The sequence below is a fragment of the Palaemon carinicauda genome, unplaced genomic scaffold (assembly GCF_036898095.1).
Source record: "Palaemon carinicauda isolate YSFRI2023 unplaced genomic scaffold, ASM3689809v2 scaffold8, whole genome shotgun sequence".
Lineage (NCBI taxonomy): Eukaryota > Metazoa > Arthropoda > Malacostraca > Decapoda > Palaemonidae > Palaemon > Palaemon carinicauda.
In genome coordinates this window covers 403673-428889 of record NW_027172093.1, presented here as the reverse complement: position 1 = coordinate 428889, position 25217 = coordinate 403673, and the positions used below count along the sequence as shown (strand labels likewise).

Below are 25217 nucleotides of genomic sequence, written 5' to 3'. Positions count from 1 at the left end.
ATATATAATCATGCACTACTTCCAGCTCTGCATTACCAAACATGAAAAGAGGATGCATCAGGCAATCGATCCCCTAATGTAGGGATACCGGTGGGGAAGAAGAAGAAAAACCATTAAGGAAAATATATGGTTAATGTATTTTACTCTAAATTAAAGTTTTACATATATACTTAGATTTCTGTATGATATCATATGGTTAAATGTGCCTTACAATGTAAGTGTTATTAATTTTACAACCACACGTGGCCAATTATGACTGGTACAGAGTTCAGTTCGTTATATGATCTGAAGGCGTTACTGCTTGTTCGAAGTTAGCTGTGGCTTCGACTGATAAAACTTGAGAAACTATTATTCACTGGAAATTCTTATTCACATATGTTGTTTTTCTATATAGCTTTATTGAATAATATTAGCATTAACTTATCAAAATTCCTATTTATGCAACATTTTTTTATCATCTGACTTGGCATAACATATTGAATGAAGCTTTTCGAATCTATTGTTTTGGTAAACACTACGTTTCCATAAGGTGTTCCGAGATATAATGGCAAAGTTTCTATTATATAAATGAAGATATTTCAGAATTATAATCTTCCTAAATTAGGCAAATAAGTCACAAAATTTAACTGGAAAAATAATTAGCTACAGTAAATATATAAAAGTTAAAACCTCTTAATAAATATACTTATAAGAAACTCACACGTTGTGTGTTGCCGAATGTGTATCGTGGACTCGTGTATCGGTTAAACAGTTACACAGTTTAGCCGCATCGTAACGTAAACAGCGTAAACAGTGTTATCTTAACCCAGTCAAATCGGCCACACTACTTTAAATATGTTACTCCTACTTTGTGTTAGTTTGTTTGTCATAGGACTGTCAGCTGATGAACATGGTGGTGATAATACGGTATCTTTCACCGCTGATACATTCGCTGAATCTGTTCCCAAGAAGAATCACTTCGTTATGTTTTATGCCCCTTGGTAAGTTGCCCCCTCTTATGTCTTATGCCCCCCCCCTCCAATGTTGCACGGCCCCCTCCAATGTTGTACGGCCCCCTCCAATGTTGTACGGCCACCTCCAATGTTGTACGGCCCCCTCCAATGTTATACGGCCCCCTCCAATGTTGTACGGCCCCCTCCAATGATGTACGGCCCCCTCCAATGATGTACGGCCCCCTCCAATGTCTTACGCCCCCTCCAATGTCGTACGGCCCCCTCCAATGTTGTACGACCCCTTCAATGTTGTACGACCCCCTCCAATGTTGTACGCCCCCCTCCAGTGTTGTACGCCCCCCTCCAGTGTTGTACGCCCCCGTCCAGTGTTGTACGGCCCCCTCCAACGATTGACCATTTCTAAGGGCGTTTAGTTAGCATTACCAATTGGACCCAAGAACGTGTCACTACCACCTGCATTATTATTATTATTATTGTCATGGAGCCTTTGTATATTAGCGGCCAGTTCCTTTAGTGATCATAAAATATGGACACCAGCTAAACTAAACCCCCCCCCCAATCTAACCTAAAAGCCGTGTCCTTACCTACTTACCTAACGGGGGCGCCCTAACGCAGCCCTGCGACCCCCCTTACACAGCAGTCATCATACATGCAAGTGGCAGCTATCATACATACACCTCGTTATTATTATTATTATTATTAATTTTATTATTTTATGGAGCCTTTGTATATCAGCGGCCACTTCTTCCCGTGTGGATTAAAAATGGTCATCAACTAACCTAAACTTTCCCCGCTAGCCTACAAGCCGTGTCCTTACCTACTTACCTGATGGGGGGGGGGGGGGGGGCTAAAGCCCTTTTGCGCTCCCCTTTCAGTCCCGTATTCCAAGTTGGCTGTCATCATACATACACCCCATTTTTATTATTATTGAGGTGTAAGTGTGGTAGCGGCCACATGTATGTATGATTACGACTAACTGAGAATACGGAAGTGTAAGGGGGTCGCAGGGGGGCCTTAGCCCTACCCCCTTTAGGTAAGGACACGGCTTTTGTGTTAGGGTAGGGGGGGGGGGTATTTAAGGTTAATTGATGTTCATTTTAAATCCTCACGGGAGGAACTGGCCGCTGTTATAGAAAGGCTCCTCATTATTTGTTAAGCTACAACCCTAATTGGAAAAGCAGGATGCTTTAAGCCCAGGGGCCTCTACTGGGGAAATAGCCCAGTGAACAAAGGAAACAAGGAAAAATAAAATATTTTAAGAACAGTAACAACATTAAAATAAATATTCCTCATATAAACTATAAAAACTTTAACAAAACAAGAGAAAGATTAATTAAATGGTGTTTTATTATAGTTACAGATGGAGAAATCTTTCTTACTAAAAAAATTTTTTTCCTACAGAAGAAAAGTTTCTTTTTTTTAAAATGACACTTATTTTCACTGTAAATAAATACTTAATATAATTTTACCTTAGATAGAATAGTGTGCCCGAGTGTACCTTCAAGCAAGAGAACTACTGCACTACATAATCCTTTACCCTCCCTTGATAAACGATTTCATTCTGGGCTTGATAAGCTTCTTACTTGGTATTATTAGAGAAAAATTATTGGGTTATATATTGAAAAAATCCAGTTTTCTTCGAAAATTACCTTTATTTCTGACGCAAATAAATAGTTAATTAGATATACTTGATATATCTTATGGTAATGGGGGCCACCCCAGGGGTTTTGGGTTGGGAAAATTCACTGGCAAATTGGTAAATAATGGTAGAATTAACCGCTTCCTTTACATGCGTTTTTCTCTCGGATGCATAATAAATTGATGAAAAAATGTACAAAATATGTGGACTCTGTTCATGAAATGTTTATTTCACTTTTCTTCTAATTTGCGGAGTCAGATGTTTCTGCTCCCGTTTGCGCATAGCTTCTTGCTTGATTATGAGTTTATACTTCCAGCACACAAGGCCTCCTTGTTGCTCGGTTATAATTATTGTTACAGTATTATTATTATTATTATTATTAGAGGCCTTTGTAGTTTGTTTGGACAGGGTTGGTGTCGCCAGAAAATACAGTAGTCAAAAACTTCAAAACCAGCTGGTTTTTTTTTTTTTTTTTTTTTTTTTTTACTGGAATTATAACAATGAAATATTAATGAATTTCCTAGTTTTGAAAATGAATGTCCCAACAATCTACATACTAGGACCACACAACGCATGAATGTCAGAATAGCCAAGAAGAAACGTGTTGGAACACAGAAAACTCTAGTTGTTCTGTAACTGGAATACAAACCTATGCTATTTTTTAGGGGTTATTACTTTTAGGGAAGCTGAAAGGATGAGCCATTACAATTTAGCTAGGGTTAACTATCCATTCAGCTAGTTAGTGGGGGTGGGGGGTAACTTGCTACCGCTCCCACTCACACACCTTTGATTTAGCTCACTTTGCTTTTGGCTTGGAGGGTTTATGGTCATTGCCGTTCTTCATCCTACGCCCATTTGGACTGCCATTTAAGGCTTTTGTTTGTGCTTTATCTTTCATTATGGTGTGTGTGTGTGTTGACTTCTGTGACCATGCGTACTTGCCCTGGACTCTAAGTTCAGCCCTGCGAAACCTTCATGTCAGCCTTGGACACCGATCACCACACCCTTTGTCCCACCTGCAGAGGTCAACGGTGTGATTGTGGAAACAGGTGTAGTGAGTGTCGGAGTGGTCTGCCTCCCAGTGGGAGAGGTTTGGGCGACGGCGGAAGAAGAAGTTAAAGCGGGATATTTCCCCTTCGAAGGTTTCTTCGAAAGGGGAAACACAAGACCTCTTCTTCAATTTCCCAACCTTTCTCAGAAGCTCCTGCTCATTCAGTCTCTTCCGGGAGACCATTGAGTCGTAGCGTAGACCCTTTAATTTATGGGTCCTCGAGAGAGTGTTGCTTCCCCTAGCTCAGAGGTCCTACCTCTAACTCCCCAGAGTGAGGCCTTGTCTCTATCTCCTTTTGTACAGGTGTGGTTGTCCTGAGAGGTTCCTGGTCCCCCCCCCCCTTCAGGGACTTCTTGCTGCGCCTTATCTTCCGTGGTGCTAGTGCACAGCTATCGTCAACTTCGGAGGTAGATCCTCTGTCGTGTGTCAACATGGCAGTGCCTGAGGTGTCTTCTGTGGCCGCTGCCGACGCCCCTGCACCTTCAGACTCTCTAAATGTTGCTGCCGACTCTGTTCCCCCAGTTCCAGCTAATCCTTCGAGGGTGGAACTTAGTCTTTCTTTGGTGTCTCCTACGAGTGTTTCTCCTCCTCTGGGGGAGTTCACTCATAGAAAATCCTCTGCAGAGGACTGCTGCTTGTAAAAGTCAGCTTGCTAAATCACCGGCCCCCCAGAGAGCGTCTTCGATGCAGAGGTCGCCCTCCGCTGTACCTTAGAGGTGGCCATTCACCATCGGTGAACAGGAGCCTGATGGGCTCTTCAGCCTCATCCTCGCAGCCATCTCCTGCAGAGGAGCTTCCGCTTCAGTTGATTACCGGACCTCGGCCTTCTCCTGACGGCACTGGAGCTAGTCCTCGTACTTTGGTCCTGGACTCTTCTGAGGATCATTCGCTGACCTGCCTTCACCGTTCTTGTCACCTATTCATCGCCTGCCTGTTCGTGCTGCACCTAAAAAGTGTTTAGCTGCGCGCTAACGCTCATCAGCGCGCCAGCACCCTACAGTTCACCAGTGCTCACCAGCATCTCGGCAGCGCCCTCCAGTACATCAACGCTTTCCAGAGCGTCATCACTCGCCAGCGCTCTACAGCGCGTTAGCGCCCTTTGGTGCCTCAATACTTGCCTACTCGCCAGTGCATTCCAATGCGCCAGCGATCTCCTGTTCACTAGTGCTACAGCTCTTGCCAACTCGTCAGCGCGCAGCTGCGCTCTCCTATGTGTCAGCACGGTCATGAGCTGCTCCATTCTCCTGAGTGCCCGTGTTTTCCTACTCGCAAGTGCTCTCCTACGCGCCAATGCTCTCCTGCGTGCCAGCGCTCTCCTGCTCTTCAACACACTCTGGCTCGCCAGCGCTCGCTTGCGCACTCTGAATTTCTTGCGCAGCATCGTACTGCGTACCATTATTCTCTTGCGCGCCAGCGCTCTTCTGAGTAATTGCGCAAACCATCTGAGTAGGTTCTACAGGCTCGAATATGCAAGGAACGTGACAATAAATACTGTGACAGGTCACCATCGCCTCACTCCCCTCCCCGCAAACGCATTACAGCACGACCACTGTTGAAAGGGAAAGGCTCCACAGAAGGGTTCAGGATCCCAAAGATTCGTCCTACAAAATCGGACCCTCTATCAACATCAGTTGAGACTCCACAAGGAACCTTCGGTCCCTTACCTTTTAGGGGATCTTCCGACACTGTGTCTTTCAGCAAATAGTCATGGTTTGATGCCATGGTCAGAGAAACAGTGCAACCCTTCGGGCCTGCCATGTCATCACGCTCGTCTCTGACCTCCCTTCCACTGGCACCAGCAGACGTACCGCGAGGAACCTTGGCTCCTCCCTTGAAGAGTAAGAGAGGAGTCTCAGATGCGATCGCATACCCTAGGGCGAAGCTAACTCTTGTTACGTCTTCAAGGCCCATCCTTCCTGTCTCTCGCCGAACACTCTGCTAACTCACCTGTGCTGAGGGAGTCGCGCGAGGTCCGAACTTCCTCGCTTCCTCCTTCGGAGGAAGTTTTTCCTCGCATGGAGAGTTATCCACCACCGACAAGAGGTCAGGAGGGAAGATCCCATCTGGCTTTCCATGCTTGAGAACTACCTATTTCCTCGGAAGGAATCTAAGGACTCCAAGACTCTTCCGAAGTCCCCTTCGAGCACCTCCAGGCCTACAGGAGCCACTGGTCTCTCTAGGGATGCCTGCAATCCACCCCAAGAGGAGCTGTCTGGGATGGAAGAAGGAGACTTCGCTGCTAGTCCCACTTTGGAGGGGAACAGAAAGAGTCAGAACATGCATTCTGGTAGGCTCTTACTCTTATTAGTGTACTCGACGGGTTTACCGACCCGGAGATACTCTCCCGAGAGGGAAAAGACACAGTCTTAGTCCATGTCTTTGGTACTCAGATGCCCTCTAAGACCAGTGCAGCATTGCCCTGGTCTCAAGGACTAAAGAGAGCCTGGGGTAAGATTGCCCTGGTCTCAAGGACTAAAGAGAGCCTGGACTAAGATTGCCCAACAGCTCTCCTCCTCCCAACGTTCCGGTTTTATGAATAGAACTTACCTGGCAGTTATATATATATATATAGCTGAGTCTCTGACTGCGGCAGAATTTAATCGAAAATCGCGGCAACCGCCTTGTGGTGGTTGTGTGGTTAGATGGTTAACAACCCTTACAGGGTGGAACTTGGAATCATTCCCATTTTCTGTTCCTCAGATTATCTCTGCCGGCCGGATCGACAACATCGTTGGTCCGCCTTTCAGAGTTTTTCGGATCGCTTTCCCTTCATCGCCTTTTTGGGCGTCATTTTTGGTGAAGTACACTGTGTTGGGATTTGGCAATCGTGTTGTTTTTGTTTTTTTGTCTTTTTTCCTTTATTAGCATGAGTGAGAAAATTCATTATCGTGTTTGTGCGAATGATATTTGCAAGGTGAGGTTGCCGAAACTTTCGGTTGACCCTCACACTATCTGTATGGGTTGCAGGGGGTTTGAATGTGCTTTAGATAATAAGTGCAAGGAATGCGAGGTTTTAAGTAATAATGATTGATTAGCTATGCAGCGCTATGTGCGCAAACTCGAGATTGATAGAGCTAAATCAAAGTCAAAGTCTGCTAGTGAGCCTAGCTTAGATTTATCTATTGACCCTTTGCTTGTAACCCCTTTGGAAGGTATTCCTTCCCCAAATGTAGTGACTCCTGCCCCTTCTAAAGGACCTGTGCCTACGGATGACCCTGGGTATGCTAAATTAGCTGCTGAATTGGAGGCCATTAAAGCACAGTTGGAGGCCTTTAAAGGTAAGGGTGTTGGTGAAATTAGTGCTTGTGAAAGTGCAGTGGAAGTGGCGACTGATCGAATCTGTCATACCCCTAGGTCTAGACCTCTACCAAGCTCCCAGGACCAAGGGAGAAGGTACGTCGAAAGCCGAAAGGGGGTGAGAGGTGCTTATCCTCGGTCAGTCGTCGCCTCAGACAGTCCTGTTGCGATCTCCCAGGCTGCTCTTGACCGCCGTAGGAAAGGCGTGTCGGATACGTTTGTGTCTTCGCCTGATCGTTCTCCCAGACGTAATTGGCGTTACGAATCAAGACCAATGAAGAGAGGGTGGAACCGGGACGTGCAGTCTCGTTCTCCCTCTCCCGGTTCGAGTAGCAGAGACCCTGATCCTTCGGAAGACGATTTCGATGTTCCTGTTAAAAGGGCGAAACAGAGAGTCCTTAGCCTAGTTAATCTTGCTAGACTCCCTGCTGCTTCTGCCAGCGCTCCCAGTCAAGCCGTACGACAACTGCCGTCTTCGGCACCACGAGAGCCAGCGGAGGTGGCTAAAGCTTTCATGGTTGTTATGCAGGAGCAACTTTCATCGTTAGTTAAAGCTTTCAGCCACCCTTCTCAGTCCGTCAGACGTAAGGACGTCTCTTTGCCTGTTAAGAGATCTTCTTCTAAGAGAGATTTTAGTATCTCTCCCAAGAAACCTCTGCGCACTTCGTCGGCCGTACGACAACGTACACCCTCTTCATCGGCACGCTGCCAGGAATTTCCTTCCCCCCTCTCCCGCCGCCAGGACGATACTGCCTCTCGTTCTCGGCGCCGTGACGATTCCGTTTCCCTTTCGAAACGCCTGGACGTTACTGCCTCGTTTCTTAGGAAACAGGTAGAATGCAGTCTGCATTTTCAAGGCGACGGCAGCCTGCATCTTCAGGATGCTTCTGTTTCTCGTCATCGTGACGATACTGCCTCTCGTCATTGTGACGATACCGCTGCTCGACATCGTGACGATACCGCCTCTCGCCGACTGGATGTTAGCGGTGCTCGGCGCCAGGATTCAAACAGCTCTCGCTGCCAGACTGCTGGCAGCACAACTCTTCGGGATGTTATCCTTGAGCAGGACCTCGAAGATATTTCGGAAGAGGAAGAAAAACCTGCTGACTCTTCTAGCGATTACAAGGTTCTTTCTCGCTCTCTTTTGGAACTTTATGGGGAGGAATTTCAACCTTCGGCCTCTCGTTCTCCTCAGTCTCAATTTACCAGGAAGAAAGCTACTAAGTCTTCGGCCTTCATCAAAATGAAACTTTCAATTTCGGCCAGGAAAGCTTTCGGTAAAGTGGATGATTGGATGTAGGAACGGAGACAAGCTGTCAAGACCACCTTTTCTTTTCCACCGTCCCGGCTCGCTTCCAAGGCTGGTATGTGGTATGAGACAGGGGAACCTTTGGGGTTAGGAGTGCCTTCCTCCTCCCAAGGTGACTTCTCGGCTCTTGTGGACTCGGCAAGAAGGCATGCTTTAAACTCTGCCAAGGTGATGTGGTCCATGTCGGAGCATGATCACCTCGTCAAGGGAATTTTCAGGGTTTTCGAGGTTTTCAGCTTCCTGGACTGGTCTCTCGGGACTCTGGCCAGGAAGTCTGAACTCCTGGAGGACACGAAGGACCTGACGAGTATCATGTCCTGCATGGACAAAGCTCTAAGGGATGGAGCTAATGAATTGGCTTCCCTTTTCTCAGCAGGGGTCTTAAAGAAGAGGGCCCTTTTGTGCTCCTTCACCTCTAGATCTGTGACTGTTGCCCAGAAGTCGAAGCTGCTTTACGCCCCTTTTTCTCGTCATCTTTTTCCTGAAGCTCTGGTCAGAGATATCTCCCTTTCTCTGGCTCAGAAGGCTACTCAGGACCTTTTGTCTCGGTCGGCTAGAAAGACCTTACCTGTTGCTCCTGCTCCTCTGAAGAAGGAGGAGAAGAAGTTTCAACAGCCCTTTCGGGGCAGGATCTCCTCGAGAGCGGATTTTAGGGGGAGAAGACAAGAGTCAGGGCCAAGGACCAGCAGGGGTGCGTTTAGGCCCCGGTCCAAAAAATGAGATGGAAGTCCTCCAGACACCAGTAGGGGCAAGACTGTCTCGTTTTTGGCAGTCTTGGGAAAGGAGAGGGGCGGACACCTGGTCCCTCTCAGTCGTCAAGGAAGGTTACAAGATCCCCTTTTTAAAGAAACCACCTCTCTCAGACTCTCCCCTGGCCTTAGTGGCTCAGTACACCGACGCGGGGAAACGAGAGGCTCTTCTGGAGCTAGTCGACCAGATGTTGGTCAAGGGAGCAATAGAGCCAGTTCAAGACCTCGCCTCACCAGGCTTTTACAATCGCCTGTTTCTGGTTCCCAAGAACTCGGGTGGATGGAGACCAGTCCTAGATGTCAGCTCTCTGAACGCCTTCGTGGAGAAAACAAAGTTCTCCATGGAGACGACTCAGTCAGTGCTGGCTGCAGTTCGTCCGGGAGACTGGATGGTTTCTCTCGACCTGCAGGACGCTTATTTTCACGTCCCCATTCATCCGTCTTCGAGGAGATATCTGAGGTTTGTGTTCCAGGGCAAGTGCTTCCAGTTCAGGGCACTTTGCTTCGGTCTCAGCACAGCTCCCCAAGTCTTCACCAGACTTATGGCGAATGTGGCAGGCTGGTTACACCAGGAGGGGATAAGTGTCTCCTTCTATCTAGACGACTGGCTGATCCGGTCACAGTCGAAAGAGAAATGTCTGGAGGACCTAATGAAAACTTATACGATCACTCAGGACCTGGGACTCATCGTCAACTGGGGGAAGTCTCAGACCGAGCCGAATCAGACTATTCTCTATTTGGGGATAGTTCTGAATTCAGTTCTTTTTCGGGCTTCTCCCTCCCAGGAGAGGCAGACCAGGTGCCTGGACAAAGTCAAAGACTTTTTGAGGAAGCAGGAATGCTCAGCGAAGGAGTGGATGAGTCTGCTGGGAACTCTGTCCTCCCTGGAGCAGTTTGTCCCTTTGGGGAGACTGCACCTAAGGCCTCTGCAACACTTCCTCGCAAAGGTTTGGAACAGAAAGATCCAGGAGGACACTTTTTCTTTTCCCATTCCGACAGAGATCAAGGATCTTTTAATGTGGTGGCTGGACCCAGCTCTGTTGGGAAAAGGGATCTCCTTGTTCAAGAAGAACCCCGACCTAGTGTTATTCTCAGACGCGTCCGAGTCAGGCTGGGGAGCAACACTAGGGAACAAAGAGGTCTCAGGTATTTGGGAAGGGAGTCAGGTCAGTTGGCATATCAACAGGAAGGAATTGATGGCCATTTTGTTAGGGCTCAAGGCCTTCAAAACCTCGGTCTCGGGAAAGACTGTGGAAATCAACTCCGACAACACCACAGCTCTCGCGTACATAAGGAAGCAAGGGGGAACTCACTCCCTCTCCCTGTTCCCAACTGCGAGAGAGCTTCTCCTCTGGGCGAACGAGAACGAGACCCAGCTGTTGACAAGGTTTGTTCAAGGGCAGAGAAACATCAGGGCAGACATGCTCAGCAGGAGGGGACAGGTCCTTCCTACAGAGTGGACTCTCAACCCGCATGTCTGTCGGAGCCTCTGGAAGTTGTGGGGCAGACCAGTAATAGACCTTTTCGCCTCCGGTCTAAACAAGAGGATCCCCAACTACTGCTCCCTAGTCCCGGACGAGGAAGCTGTTGCAGTGGACGCCTTCTTGATGGATTGGACGGGGCTGGACATGTATGCCTTTCCCCCGTTCAAGATCATCAATCTGGTTGTCAGGAAGTTCGCTCTCCTCGATTCGGGACGAATGACCGTAGTGGTTCCATTCTGGCCTGCGAGGGAATGGTTCATCGAAGTGGTAGGGTTACTGATGGACTTTCCAAGAAGACTCCCGGCAAGTCCAGATCTTCTCAGACAACCCCACTTCGAGAGATTTCACCAAAACCCCCTCACTCTCAATCTGACTGCCTTCAGACTGTCGAGAAGCTCGTTAGATCTCGAGGCTTTTCGGCACCAGCGGCGAAAGCTATTGCCAGGGCAAGGAGGATCTCTTCACAAAGAGTCTACCAGTCGAAGTGGGAGACCTTTAGAGCTTGGTGCAGGAGGCGTAAGGTTTCCTCGTCCTCTACTTCTCTGAGCCAGATTGCAGACTTTCTTTTGTACCTCAGGCAGGATGCTAAGCTGGCTGTATCTACCATTAAAGGATACAGGAGCATGCTCTCAACCGTCTTTAGGCATAGAGGCTTAGAGTTATCTCAGAATAAGGACTTGCAGGACCTCATTAGGTCCTTTGAGACAACGAAGCAGGTGCACTTAAGGCCCCCTTCTTGGAACCTGGATGTGGTGCTTAAGTTTTTGTGCTCCAGGAAGTTTGAGCCTATCTCGCAAGCTTCTCTGCGAGATGTGACTAAGAAAACCCTCTTCCTTTTGTCTCTAGCGACTGCCAGGAGGATCAGCGAGGTCCAGGCAATCGAGAAGCGTGTAGGCTTCACCCTAAATGGAGCGGTTTGTTCCTTGAGGTTCGACTCTCTCGCCAAGAATGAGAACCCTTCGAAACCCTGGCCTAGGACTTTTGAAGTCCCTAACCTCACGAATCTAGTAGGTCAGGAACAGGAAAGCCTCCTCTGCCCGGTTAGGGCTCTCAAGGCTTATTTGGCCCACACTAAGAGCGTGAGGGGTGCTTCCAACTCCTTATGGTGTTCAGTGAAGGATCCTCAAAAACCCCTGTCAAAGAACGCTTTGTCCTTTTTCCTGAGGGAAACTATTAGGGAAGCCCACCTCTTTTGTGAGGAAGAAAACTTCGCCCTGTTAAAAGTACGGGCTCACGAAGTAAGGGCCATTGCTGCTTCGCTGGCATACCGGAAAAATATGTCAGTTAAGCAGATCATGGACGCAACGTTCTGGAGGAGCAACTCTGTCTTCGCTTCTCATTACCTCAGAGAGGTAAGAGTGGACTATGACAAGTGTTATACCTTGGGCCCATACGTAGCTGCGGCTTCTGTATTAGGCAAAGGAGTTACTACCCCCACTCAACCTTAGTTTATGTACTTGTATATGGGTTTGTGTTTTTTTATGGTTGTCTGAGGTCCTCGTCCTGTGGTACGGTTCCCTCAGTCCAGATAGATAGCTTATATCTATTTCTGCAAGGTTAGATGGTTAGCTTTAGTAAGGTTGCAGGTTTTTTATATGGGAAGGTAGTTTTCTGAAGTCTAGTCAAGTTGTTGGTCCTACCCCTTTGACAGACTCGATTGAGTTGTTTGCAGCGTAGCAGGTCTACTCCTGGCTGAACACTCTAGAGGCAGTTACCTTTGAAGTCAGCTACCTTAGCAGGTAAGGAATCAAGGTGTTTGTTCTCCTACAACTCTTTTGTTGTTTCCCCAACTATGTTTTTTCTGTCTGTTTCCCTCCTCCAAATGTGTGAATCAGCTATATATATATAACTGCCAGGTAAGTTCTATTCATAAAAATGTAGTTTTTATGATAAAACAAAATTTTATGAATACTTACCTGGCAGTTATATATATATATATTAAAGCCCACCCACCTCCCCTCAGGAGACAGGTCGGGCAAAGATAATCTGAGGAACAGAAAATGGGAATGATTCCAAGTACCACCCTGTAAGGGTTGTTAACCATCTAACCACACAACCACCACAAGGCGGTTGCCGCGATTTTCGATTAAATTCTGCCGCAGTCAGAGACTCAGCTATATATATATAACTGCCAGGTAAGTATTCATAAAACTTTGTTTTATCATAAAAACTCCATTTTTACCAACAAGCTTCTTCCACCTTGCGTCCAGCAGAGAAAGTATTTTAAGATCTTGGATGAGCCAGGTCCAGCTCTTCCTCTCCATCACTCTCTGGAAGAGCTAACCAAGGGAGTCTCTCTAGAGAGGCTCTCCAGCCGTCAGGTCTCTTTCTCGGCAGCAGATATGCTCAACCAGGAGGAGGTCACGAAGTATGTCAAGCAGCCTACTTCATGGCTTGATCTGTGGTTGGGGACCTTGGGAATCCTGGTTCAAACTGAGGATTTCTCCAAGGAATGCACCAGGAAAGTGATGGAAACTTTCCTCCTCAAGCACACACATCATCGAGTTTCTCGCCCATCAAGTCTCGAACTTCCAGCTCAGACGTGCTACGTCTTCTCGGACACCTTTCATCTATGGCCCGTCTAGTTCAACGGTTGCCTTAGGATTTGATCTCCTCAATGGCAACTCAAGTTCCGGTGGAATCAGGCCATCGACTCCCCGGACTTCCTGATCCCAGCAGAACAGACGGACCTCGAATGGTGGGTGTCAGACGAGAACCTACGGAAGGTTTGATGCTGCTCTCAGATGCTTGAAAGAAAAAGGGTGGGTGGCCCACGTGCTGCACCACACGACCTCAGTCCTCTGGTCAGACTCGGAAGAGTACATCCACATAAATCTCTTAGAGATGAAGGTCATCTTTCTGGCCCTTCAACAGTTCCACCAGTTCTGGTGGACCATCAGTGGGGGTGATAACAACACCACAGTAGTGGCTTACATCAGCAAACAAGAAGGTACATTTTTGCAGCCCCTATCCCATATATCAGTAGAGATACTAAGATTAACCGAGATTCACTTGATACCACTATCGGCACGCTTCATTCGGGCAAGCGGAATGTGGTCGCCGACATCCTGAGCTGAGCATCTCAGATAGTGAGTACTGAGTGGTCTTGGGATCATTTTGTAGCCCACAAAGTCCCAATTTTGTGGAGGACCTCTTCCGACATCCTGAGCAGAGCATCTCAGATAGTGAGTACTGAGTGGTCTTGGGATCATTTTGTAGCCCACAAAGTCCCGATTTTGTGGAGGACCTCTTCGCACAGCCCTGAATTTCAGGCTCCTTTTGTACTGCTCCCCTGTCCCAGACCCCAAAGCTCTCTGGCAAGATGCATTCTAACAACAGTGGGACTGCAGTCAGCAAAGGCGGTGGTTGTGGTCGCTAGGAAGGTAGGGTGGTTAACGATCGTTCATCGTCGTACCAGGAAGGCTTTGGAATCCTTCCTTCTCTCTGGCACTCGCTCCATTGACTTTCTGGCCCACCAGGTAGTGACCTTGTGGGCTAACACCATTCGGAAATGTCCAGTGGTTTGTGAATTGGCGCCCCGAGAGTTGTCTATTCACTGTCCTGCTTCTCGCGATCAAGCCTGCGTTTTTCGCGGTCTCTCTCGTTGACTTATTAGATTCGAATGTCGACCCTTTGAAGGTTGTCGACGACGTGGTTTTGGAGAGCTCGTTTGCTGCCCTGCGACTGCATCTTCTTCTCCATCTTCTGCTGCCGAGGCCTGTGCTCCTTCCCCTGACGAGAGCAAAGTCCATGGCACGTCTTTGACGAGTGTTTCCCTTTCCAGTGAAGGGTCTCGCATAGAGACTCGTCTTCGGAGGCTTACTGTTGATCAGCCTGCTGATCCCACTCTCTTACATTGTCGGTCAGCGGCAAGAGTCATCTCATCTCTTCGCCTCCTCAGTCTTCTTCTTCGGAAGAAACTGTCCATCCTGTCTCCCCTGGTTACCGATCTATGCCTATGTGGATCGCTAGGCTCGGAAACTCCTCCGTGGAGGGGTTCTTCCTTTTCGAGCCAAGGGACGTCCAGCAGGTTGCGGAGAGGTGGAGGTAGTCCAACACGTATTCCCTCCTCCTTACAGTTCAGCCCTACAGACCTCCAACCCTTCCAAGATCAGGCGTATGAAACCATCAACTATTAAAACGGCAGAAGTTTCGAAAACGAAGGTGTCTTAGGACCCCTTTCCTGTCAAGGATGGGAAAGGCAATAAGTCCAATCATGGAGGAAATCTTCATTGAGGTGGCTTTAGAAACTGTAAATGCTAGGAGAGGTCATCTCCCTGCTTATGCACCAGAGGGGGATGCCTACAAAGCTGCTGGACCTGATGGATGCAACTTGAGGCCGAATCTTGGACGATCTCTGTGATTTGTTCAGGGTATCACATCCCATTCTTTTCATGTCTCCCTCCACTGACAAAGAATCCAGTGTTTATGAGCTCCTTTGTGATGGGATGAGCAAAGGGGCAGGCCCTTCCGGCCGAACTCCAGACCTGGTTGGAGAAAGACCATATCCAGGAGGTCCTCAACGGTTCCCCAGGCTTTTTCATTTGACTCTTGTGGAAAAGGCGTCTGGAGGCTGGAGAGCAGTCATAGATCTCTCAGCTCTGTACAAGTTTGTCATACAGATTTCGATCAGTATGGTGATGGCTGATTTGGTCAGTTTAGTGATAAGTCCACAGGACTGGATCTAAAGGACACATACTTTAAGATCCCAATTCATCCGTCTTAAGGAACTATCAGAGTTTCAACATTGACCACAAGTCTACCAGTTCAAGGTGCTGTGTTTTGGCCTTTCCACAGCACCTCGGGTTTTCATAATAGTGTTTGCCCTGCGTCATCTTGGGCTCACAGGTTTGCCATCTGTCTCCTTTCTTTACCTGGACGAATGGCTAATCCTAGCACACTCAGTGGCAACCCTTCTTCAGCACCGAGACAAGCTTCTGAGACTTGGCTAAGATCTGGGATCATGGTAATCTCGAGAAAGTCTTCCCTGCTTTCCACTAAAAGACTGGTATAATTGGGCATGGTATTAGATACCAATCATCATAACGCCTTCCCATCAGACAGGAAAGTTGCAAGGCCTTTCCTCAAACGAGAAGGTTTCCCAACCCAGAAGGGGTTACAGTGAACCCTCGTTTATCGCGGTAGATAGGTTCCAGACCCGGCCGCGATAGGTGAAATTCCGCGAAGTACTGTAGTGACATCATATTTACCTATTTATTTAACATGTATATTCGGACTTTTAAAACCTTCCCTTGTACGTAGTACTGTTAACAAACTACCCTTTAATGTACAGAACACTTAATGCATGTACTACAGCACCCTAAACTAAAACAGGCACAAATATTAAAGGCAATTTTATATCATGCGTTTCCTAAACACCTAAAAAGCACGATAAAAAATGGCAACCAATGTTTTGTTTACGTTCATCTCTGATCATAATGAAGAAACAAACTCATTTAGTGTACACATACATGTATAGGTTAGTTTTTGCATCGATTATATTGATTATACAGTATGGTGATTTTTTTATTACCAATGTTTTACTTTATTTTTCTTAGGACTTCCAAATGAAATGTTTTTCTTTATGACGCCGCCTGAAACGACGGCGTCATAAAGTACTGTACGCTCAGTAAACAACCACGCTCAGAACAAACAAGGCATTTAACGCGCATGATGATAGTGATAAATAATGATACAGTACAGTATTTACAGTAAAAGCATTTACAAAATATGTTACCTTACAAATATAATTTACCGTATCTATATAAAATCATACAGTACTGTACAGTACATATTGTACGTAGCAAAGCAGGAAAACAATTTACGAGAGAGAGAGAGAGAGAGAGAGAGAGAGAGAGAGAGAGAGAGAGAGAGAGAGAGAGAGAGAGAGAGAGAGAGAGAGAGAGAGAGATTGTTTTACGTACGTAAATGTAAATTTTAAACAAAAAAAATATGATAGGTTACAACATGTAGACTTTTAAAACCTTCCCTTTAACTTAATGCATACAGTACAGTACTAAACTATAAAACAGGCACAAATACAGTATTAGAATGTGAGAATATTAAAGTAAAAAATAAAGATTGTTACTGTACTCACCACGAAAGAAGTTCAAGAAAAACTTGAATGATGATGGCGATGAATTTGCTGCACAGTAGAAATGATGATGATGAAGCTGATGATGTGTTCTACTGTGCAGCCAGGTAGTATTTTACGTCTCTTCAGACGTAGGTGTCTTTTCCTGGGACACCTCTTCAACTTCTTCAATTTCTTCCGAAGGCGTAGTAGAAGGAGGAACTGGCTCTTTTTTGCGAGGCTGGAAGAACATTGTGATCGGAAGTTGTTGCCGCTGCTTCTTTTTTCGATCTAAGAGCATCTTGTAGGGAGTCATTATGTCATCAACCTTGTTGCAGAATTGCATCGACCGAACCATATCCTCGTCCCACTCTTGCAACATTTCTTTCACCTCCTTTATATGGTTGCAGACCTTGGCAAGCCGTTCTAGTGTTAAGCCCGTTTCTTCGACATTTTCTTGGGTCTCTTCCGGGGTTTCACTCTCTTCTTCGCTTGTTGATTTCGTCAGGTCTTCGAGGTCTGCGTCAGTTAGGGGCTGGGATTGGCAGTCCAACAACTCGTCGACGTCTTCAGTCGTCATGTCGCCAAACCCGTCACCTCCAATTATGGCAGCCAACTGCACAGATTTGCGTACTGCAGAGTGTTGGATTTCAGCAGGTGTAAATCCCTCGTCGTCGTAAACAATCTGGGGCCACAACTTCTTCCAGCTCGTATTCACAGTTGCAGGTTTCATCTCTTGAAGTGCCTTCTGAATATTCTTCAGGCACGTGGCTATGGTGTACTGCCGCCAGTACGCCTTCAAGTTAAAATCTTCACCCTCATCCTCTTGGGCAGCATCCACACACACAACGAGGTCCGCCAAGGTATTCTTCGTGTAGAGGGCCTTGAACGCCCTGATAACCCCCTGGTCCATCGGTTGAATTAATGACGTGTTGTTGGGTGGCAGGAACTCAACCTGAACGCCCTCACGCGACAGGTCAGTTGCGTGTCCACCAGCGTTATCCATAAGGAGAAGGATCTTGAATGGCAAGCCCTTCTCTACGAGATATTCATTGACTTGCGGGATGAAACACTGGTGGAACCAGTTGGAGGTCAGCGTCTTTGTAATCCATGCTTTTGGATTATGCATCCAGTACACGGGAAGGAGATTCTTATTCTTATTTTTCAAAGCGCGAGGATTTTTCGACTTATAAATAAGCCCCGGCTTTAGCATAAATCCAGCAGCATTGCCACACATCACGAGGGTAACGCGATCCTTGAATGCTTTAAAGCCAGAGGCTTTGGCTTCCTCTTTGAACAGGAAAGTTCGCGACGGCATTCTCTTCCAAAACAAGCCGGTCTCATCCCTATTAAAGACTTGTTCCGGCTTGTATCCACCTTCGGCGATAATATTCTTGAACGTCTGATTCACGTAAGTTTCAGCAGCGGCAGTGTCAGCCGAAGCAGCCTCCTCATGCAGGGAAACGCTTTTCAGGGTGAAGCGTTTCTGAAACTTCGCGAACCATCCTTTGCTGGCGGAAAAACGTTTCTGAGGCTGGGAATCAGTGGATGTCCCTGGTTGAGGATCATCTGCATCATCATCTTCTTCAGCATGGTTGCCATCGTCGTCTTGAGGTTCCTTTGCAGCAAAATTCTGATACAAGCTCAAAGCCTTTGTTCGGATGGTGTTTGTATCCAAGGCTATGTTCTTCTTCCGGCAGTCGGCAATCCACACAGCTAAAGCACCTTCCATGCGTACGATCGTTTTTTTACGCTTTGTAACGACTCGCTTCGCTGATCTGCTAAAGGTGATTGCAGCCGTCTTTCTAATGTTCGCCTCGTCCTTCTTGATATAGCGAACAGTAGATTCGTTGATCCCAAAATGGCGCGTAACTTCTACCATCTTTTAACATATCGAGAAGCGTAACCTTCTCAGCAATCGTCATCATCCTTCGGTGGCGTTTAGGCTCACTACCAGCCTTAGTAGAAGCAGAACGCTTGGGAGGCATTGTACAGTAGGATTTGACGAAAAGTTCAACTTAAAAAGGTCGCACACAGCACAGATTAAACTTCACAAACTTAAGAACGTCTACTCAGCGATACGCGGGAACAGAGAGTGGACGACCCGGGCCCGCGAGAACCTTGATGCTGGAAGCTGGAGATGTGGGCAAAACACCAATCACAGGCTAGATAACAAAACTTGAGTTCTGATTCGTCATCTATCAGCGCTTGAACCAATCACAACCCGTCTTACAGTATATGATGCGTAGGTTACCAACTCATACAAGATACCCCGCGCATACCGTACGTACAGTATTAATAATAATAATAAATAATGATAATAATACAGTACAGAACTGTAATAATAATAATAATAATGATAATAATAATAACAATTATAATTTTATTAACAACAACAACAATAATAATAATAATAACAATAATAATAATAGCTTTACGTATGCTACACTATTTTATTCTTTTGTAGGATGTGTGTCTCTCTCTCTCTCTCTCTCTCTCTCTCTCTCTCTCTCTCTCTCTCTCTCTCTCTCTCGTACGCTTATTCGAAATGTGATTTCTGCAACGAAGAATATTATTGGATGCAGTACTACGTACGTATACATACAAAAGATTCATGGAAAAGAAGCACATCCATTACATTTGTAGTACGTACAGTAGTAGCCATCAGCAGCCTTACACCATTCTAATATTGTATGACTGCATCTGATTTACGTTTCATGTTCGATTCAATTTTACTACGTACTGTATACAGTACTGAATTATCGTATGATAATAATACAGTAATAATAATAATAATAATAATAATGATAATAATGATAATAATAATAACAATAATAATTTTATTAACAACAACAACAATAATAATAATAATAACAATAATAATACACGTAATAGCTTTACGTATGCTATTTTATTCTTTTGTAGGATGTGTCTCTCTCTCTCTCTCTCTCTCTCTCTCTCTCTCTCTCTCTCTCTCTCTCTCTCTCTCTCTCTCTCTCTCTCTCGTACGCTTATTCGAAATGTGATTTTTGCAACAAAGAATATTATTGGATGCAGTACTACGTACGTATACATACAAAAGAATCATGGAAAAGATGCACATCCATTACATTTGTAGTATAGTAGCCATCAGCAGCCTTACACCATTCTAATATGGTATGACTGCATCTGATTTGCGTTTCATGTTCGATTTAATTTTACTACGTACTGTATACAGTACTGTATTATCGTATGATCGCATTCTCTTTTCGTGTTTTATTTCTTTCTGTGCTGAATTATATATCATATGTAATGTAATGAACAATCAGTAAGAGCAGATATTACTAATTACAGTATTAATGGAATTACAGGTAACAAAATATCGTATTTGGGGGTCTTCAGATTTCGCGGAATTTTTGAAATTTCCGGAAAATCCGCGATATGTATATATATATATGGGTTATGGAAAAAACCCGCGAAGTGGTGAATCCGCGATGGTCGAACCGCGAAGTAGCGAGGGTTCACTGTATGTCTCCTCGGACATCTATCATCCTTGGACCGTCTAGTTCTCATTGGTTGCCTCAGGAATCGATCTCTCTAGTGGCGTCTGGAGTCCAATTGGAATCAGGCTTTTGATTTCCCAGGACACATGGATTCCCTTGGGATCAAGAGGAAACACGGATCTTGAATGGTGGCTGGCTGGCGAGAATCTGCTGAAAGGTGTCAATCTTCTCTTCCCTCCTCCTGATTTGATGCTGTTCTCGGACGCATCAAAAGAAGGTTTGGGGTCCCACGTCCAGCACCACACGTCCTCAGACCTTTGGGCAGAGTTCGAATAGCACCTTCACATTAATCTACTGGAGATGAACTCCTTCTTTCTGGCCTTTCAAGAGCTCCACCAGTTCGTGGCGATTCACTCAGTGGTGGTGATGAGTGACAACACCACGGTAGTAGCTAACATCAAGGAGCAAGGAGGTACTTTTTCGCAGCCCCTATCCCATATATTAGTAGAGATACTGAGATGAAATGGAGAGAAGTCCACTCGGTCTCGGTATCAGCTCGCTTCATTAATGGCAAGAGGAATGTGCTCGCCGACAATCTGAGCAGAGCATCGTAGATTGTAGGTTCCGAATGGTCTTTGGATCATCTAGTAGCCAACTAAGTCCTGACTTTGTGGGGTTCCCTGACAGTGGACGCGTTTGCAGCGGCCCTTAGTTTAAGGCTCATGTTGGACTGCTCCCCAATCCCAGTTCCCAATGTGTATGCATTCCCACTATTCTGTCTGATGAGAAGAGTACTCAACAAGACTAGAACATCGGTCAATCTTTCAATGATCCTCATAGCTCCGCTATGGCATCATGCGGAATGGTTCTCAGACTTTCTTCTGCTCCTGACGGAGCCCCTAAGAGAACTTCCACCACGACACAATATACTCGGACAACCACATGTCAACTTTTCTACAAGGCAGTAGCTTCGCCACGTCTTCACTCCTGGAGACTATCCAGCATCTCTTCTCTCAGAGGTTATTTCACAACAAGTCGCGAAAGGGGATGCTTGGATGGCTGCGAAAGTCATCAACTTCATTCTACCAGGTGAAGTGAAACGTCTTCCTTGGTTGGTGCCGCAGAAGGGGTCTCAATCCATTCAATACCACCATTCCAGCAATAGCAGAATTTCTTGTGTATTGAGGGAGGAAGTGCATCTTTTGGTTTCAACGGTTAAAGGCTATTGCTCAACCTTGAATCTCGCCTTTAAACTGAAATGAATGGGCATATCCTCATCTTTAGAACTTCCATCCTCATACGTAGTTGTGAACTTACCTGTCCTCAGTCAGAAGTGAGACCTCCCCCATGGCATGTGGTTCGAGTTTTTTGGTTCCTAGCAGGATTCCCGTGCGAACCATTACGATAGGGAACAGTTTGCCTTATAACCTGGAAGATGATGTTCCTACTCGCCTTGGCGTCAGCCAAACGAGTTAGCGAACTTCATGGTCTTTTGTTTGTTGTCACCCATTCAAGAGGATGGGTAGAGGTAAGCTTCAACTTCGTCCCTAAACTTGTTGCCTAGATGCAGAATCTAGGGTTTTCAATATTAAACTTACCCGATAATCATGTAGCTGTCAACTCCGTTGCCCGACAGAATTCTATGGAGGGATACGCCAGCTATCACAATACTAGAAGGGGGTGTACTTACCAGCGCCACCTGTGGCCAGGTACTCAATCATTTGTTGTTGACACCTCCTCAATTATTCCTCTGTCGTGCTTCCGGCTAGACGTTCTGGGATACGCTTATGGTCTTCGAGTTTATTCACGGATATTTGGTGAAGTATTCTCTCAGATTAACGGCTGTCGCTTTACTGGAATCCTTCTTATATTAGCTAGATAGCTTTTATATAATACTGATATAACGGTTAACGAATTTTGCTTGTTTTTGGATCACCCTTTGGCTAACTCTTTGAAACAAGATGTCTGACGTTTCGCAAGCCCCCTCCCATAGACGATGTAGGTCTTGCAATAGGCGTATTCCGAAGGCCTCGGTAGATCCTCACACCGCTTGTTCTGACTGTAGGGACAGGCCCTGTCTATTAGAAAATCGATGTGAGGAATGCGCCGGACTTTCGGAATTGGATTTTGTCCGTCTTTTAAAATATTCATCTAAGTTAGAGAGAGGTAGAGTTAGGAGAAGTTCTTCTCACTCTTCTATGTTTTCCTCACCTCATGATCCCCTACCTTTTCCTACCCCTGTAGTGGCTACCCCCGAACCTACTGTGTGCCCTCCGCCTGATATGTCAGTTGTTTTGCGTGCTATTCAGGCTTTAGGCGATAAAGTAGAATCAGTGGTAAGTGACCATAAGTCTCTGATGGCCGAAGTTAAAGAACTGAAGGTCAAGAGTGCAGTGGGTGGAATTAGTGCCAGTGCTGTGACGAGTGCTAGTGTCGGTGCAGTGCCAAGTGCTAGTGGTGCCAGTGTGGTGCGTGAGGATTTTTCTGTGCGAGCCAGTCGTCCTCCCAGTCCGGGACCTCTTGCAAGCTCCCATGCCCAGGGGAGAAGCAATGTCGAAGGGCTTAAGGGTTCGACAGGCCTTGTTAGGCGCACAGAACTATCCTCGGTGGTTGCGGGCGTGTCTTCCTTAGACCGTCACTCCCACCTGCAGACGATTGAGCCCGTCTTATTCTCGTCCGCTGATCAACTAGCAGGGAAGAAACGTTGGTCTCAGGTCTCGAGACCGCTTAAACGTAGAGTCCAGTCCGCGAGTGCTCAGCCAGGTTGCAGTCATTGGCTCAGCTCTGACTCGCCTCAGTCATCTGTCGACTGTACTCCGCCCAAGAGGAGTAAGGTTCTGCCTAAACAGAGCCCGACTGTTAAGACTTTACCTCAGTCTGTTATCGTTTCTGCCGATCCCAAGTGGACCCTGCTTCAGTCCATGCAAGCTCAGCTTTCGGACTTGATGCGTGAGTGTCGGGCTGAGAGTGTTGCACCTCCTCCTCCGCCTACACTCCCTCCGCCTGTTCTCGCTCCGCCTGTGCTCGCCCCGCCTGCACTTGCTCCGCCTGGTCGCAGCACCATCTGCCAGGCGTACGATGTTGAGCCACTTTCGGAGTTCGCTGTTCCCAGTGGTGTTCAGCCTCAGCCTTCTTTAAGGCAACCCTTGCTTTGGGATCAGGAGAGTTATTCCACTCTTCCTCCGCCTCCCCTTGCTGCTCCACCAGTGGTGCAACTCTCGGTTGGGGTACAACAACCTCTCCCCTCCGTGAGTCTGTCTGCTCAGCCATCGCTGCAGCGAGCTCAACCCTCCTCAAGGCAAGCTCCTCTACACCCTGGACTTGCGCCTCAGGAGCCTCAGCTTGCGAGAACTTTACCTTGTTCTGCGCAGCCTCAACCTCATCATGCTCCGCTCATCTCACAGGAACAGGAACGGACTACTCCGCCTCCGTCCTCCGCTCTGCTTGTGCAATCCTTGGGTTCAACCTCTCTTGCTAGGAGTCAACCTCCTTCACCCATGCGCCTGCCTTCTGCTTCGTCTGTTGTTCAGCCTTTGCAGTCTGAGCCTCAGGTTTTCCCTCAACAGTTACTGGAAGAGGAAACCACTGTTATTGTTCCTACCCGTTCTGACTCTGCGGTTCAGCATTCTGGTCCGATCGCTTCGCTACCCTCTGCTGATGAGGTGTCGGATGATGAGGAGGCACACCTTGATCCCTCATCAGACGTGGACGAATCTAAGCTTTCTCCACTGTCGATTGATTTTCGTAAGGTCTTGGCTCTACTCAGGGAGATTTACCCAGACCACTTCGTCTCTGCTATTCCCCGCTCTCCACCATCTGAGTTTTCGCTGGGCGTACAACAAGCTAAGTCCAACTATACTAAGCTTGTCCTAGCTAGATCCTCCAAGAGGGCTTTAAGGATCTTAGGGGAGTGGCTGCAGTCTAAACAACACCTTGGCAAGACTTCCTTCATGTTCCCTCCAACGAAGCTCGCTTCGAAAGGTTGCGTTTGGTATGCCACAGGGGAAGCACCAGGCTTAGGAGTACCTGCCTCTGCCCAGGCTGACTTCTCAAGTCTGGTGGACTCGCCTCGGAGAACTGCTATGAGACGCTCGAAGGTTTGTTGGACCTTCTCAGACCTGGATCATTTACTGAAAGGGTTGTTCAGAGCATTTGAAATGTTCAACTTTCTCGACTGGTGCCTGGGGGCCCTCAGCAAGAAAACCTCTCCTGCGGACAAAGATTCTGCCATGCTATTAATGTCCTGCATGGATAAGGCCATCAGAGATGGATCGGGTGAGCTAGCGTCGTTATTTGTATCAGGGGTGTTGAAGAAAAGGGAACAACTGTGTACCTTCCTTTCCGCCAGCATTACACCTTGCCAACGGTCACAACTCCTTTTTGCTCCTCTCTCAAAGTTCCTCTTTCCCGAGGAGCTAGTTAAGGACTTGTCTGCTGCCCTGATACAAAAGGACACGCACGATCTTGTAGCCTCATCGGCTCGTAAGTCTAAGGTTGCCACCTCAGTCCCCAAGACTTATCGCTCCCCAGTTGCTGATACCCCGGCTACGAGGTTCATACCGCCCTTTCGTGGTAGAGCCCCCAGCCGAGGAAGCTCCCGCCCAGACTCTCACAGGAGCAAGTCTAGGAAAGGATCCAGGACATCTAAGGGAAAGAACTGACTCTCAGTTTCTCCAGACAACAGTAGGAGCCAGACTCAAGATCTTCTGGCGAGCCTGGGAGAAGAGAGGTGCAGACGCACAGTCTGTCAGTTGGCTGAGGTACGGTTACAGGATTCCATTCTGCCTCAAACCACCTCTGACCACATCGCCCATCAACCTCTCTCCCAACTACAAAGAAGAGGACAAGAGGCTAGCATTGCAACAGGAGGTGTCGCTACTTGTGCAGAAGAAGGCAGTGGTTATAGTCCGGGACCATCAATCCCCGGGCTTCTACAACCGTCTCTTTCTTGTGGCCAAGAAGACAGGAGGTTGGAGACCGGTGCTGGACGTCAGCTCTCTCAACGAGTATGTCACCAAGCAGACGTTCACGATGGAGACGACCAAGTCGGTCTTAGCAGCGGTCAGACAGGAGGACTGGATGGTCTCGTTGGACTTGAAAGATGCATACTTTCACGTTCCCATTCATCCAGACTCCCAACCTTTCCTGAGATTCGTTTTCGGAAAGGTTGTCTATCAGTT

General features: G+C 47.0%; 1 protein-coding gene across 1 annotated transcript in view; it reads left to right on the top strand.

Moving 5' to 3' along the window:
- The first annotated feature begins 677 nt into the window (after positions 1-677).
- Positions 678-25217, top strand: part of prtp (pretaporter) — a 107609-nt gene continuing 83069 nt past the window's right edge. Inside the window, exon 1 of the mRNA XM_068369678.1 lies at positions 678-980. Coding sequence (XP_068225779.1) covers positions 835-980 — 146 coding nt within the window. The 5' untranslated portion in view covers positions 678-834. The remainder of the gene's footprint in view (positions 981-25217) is intronic.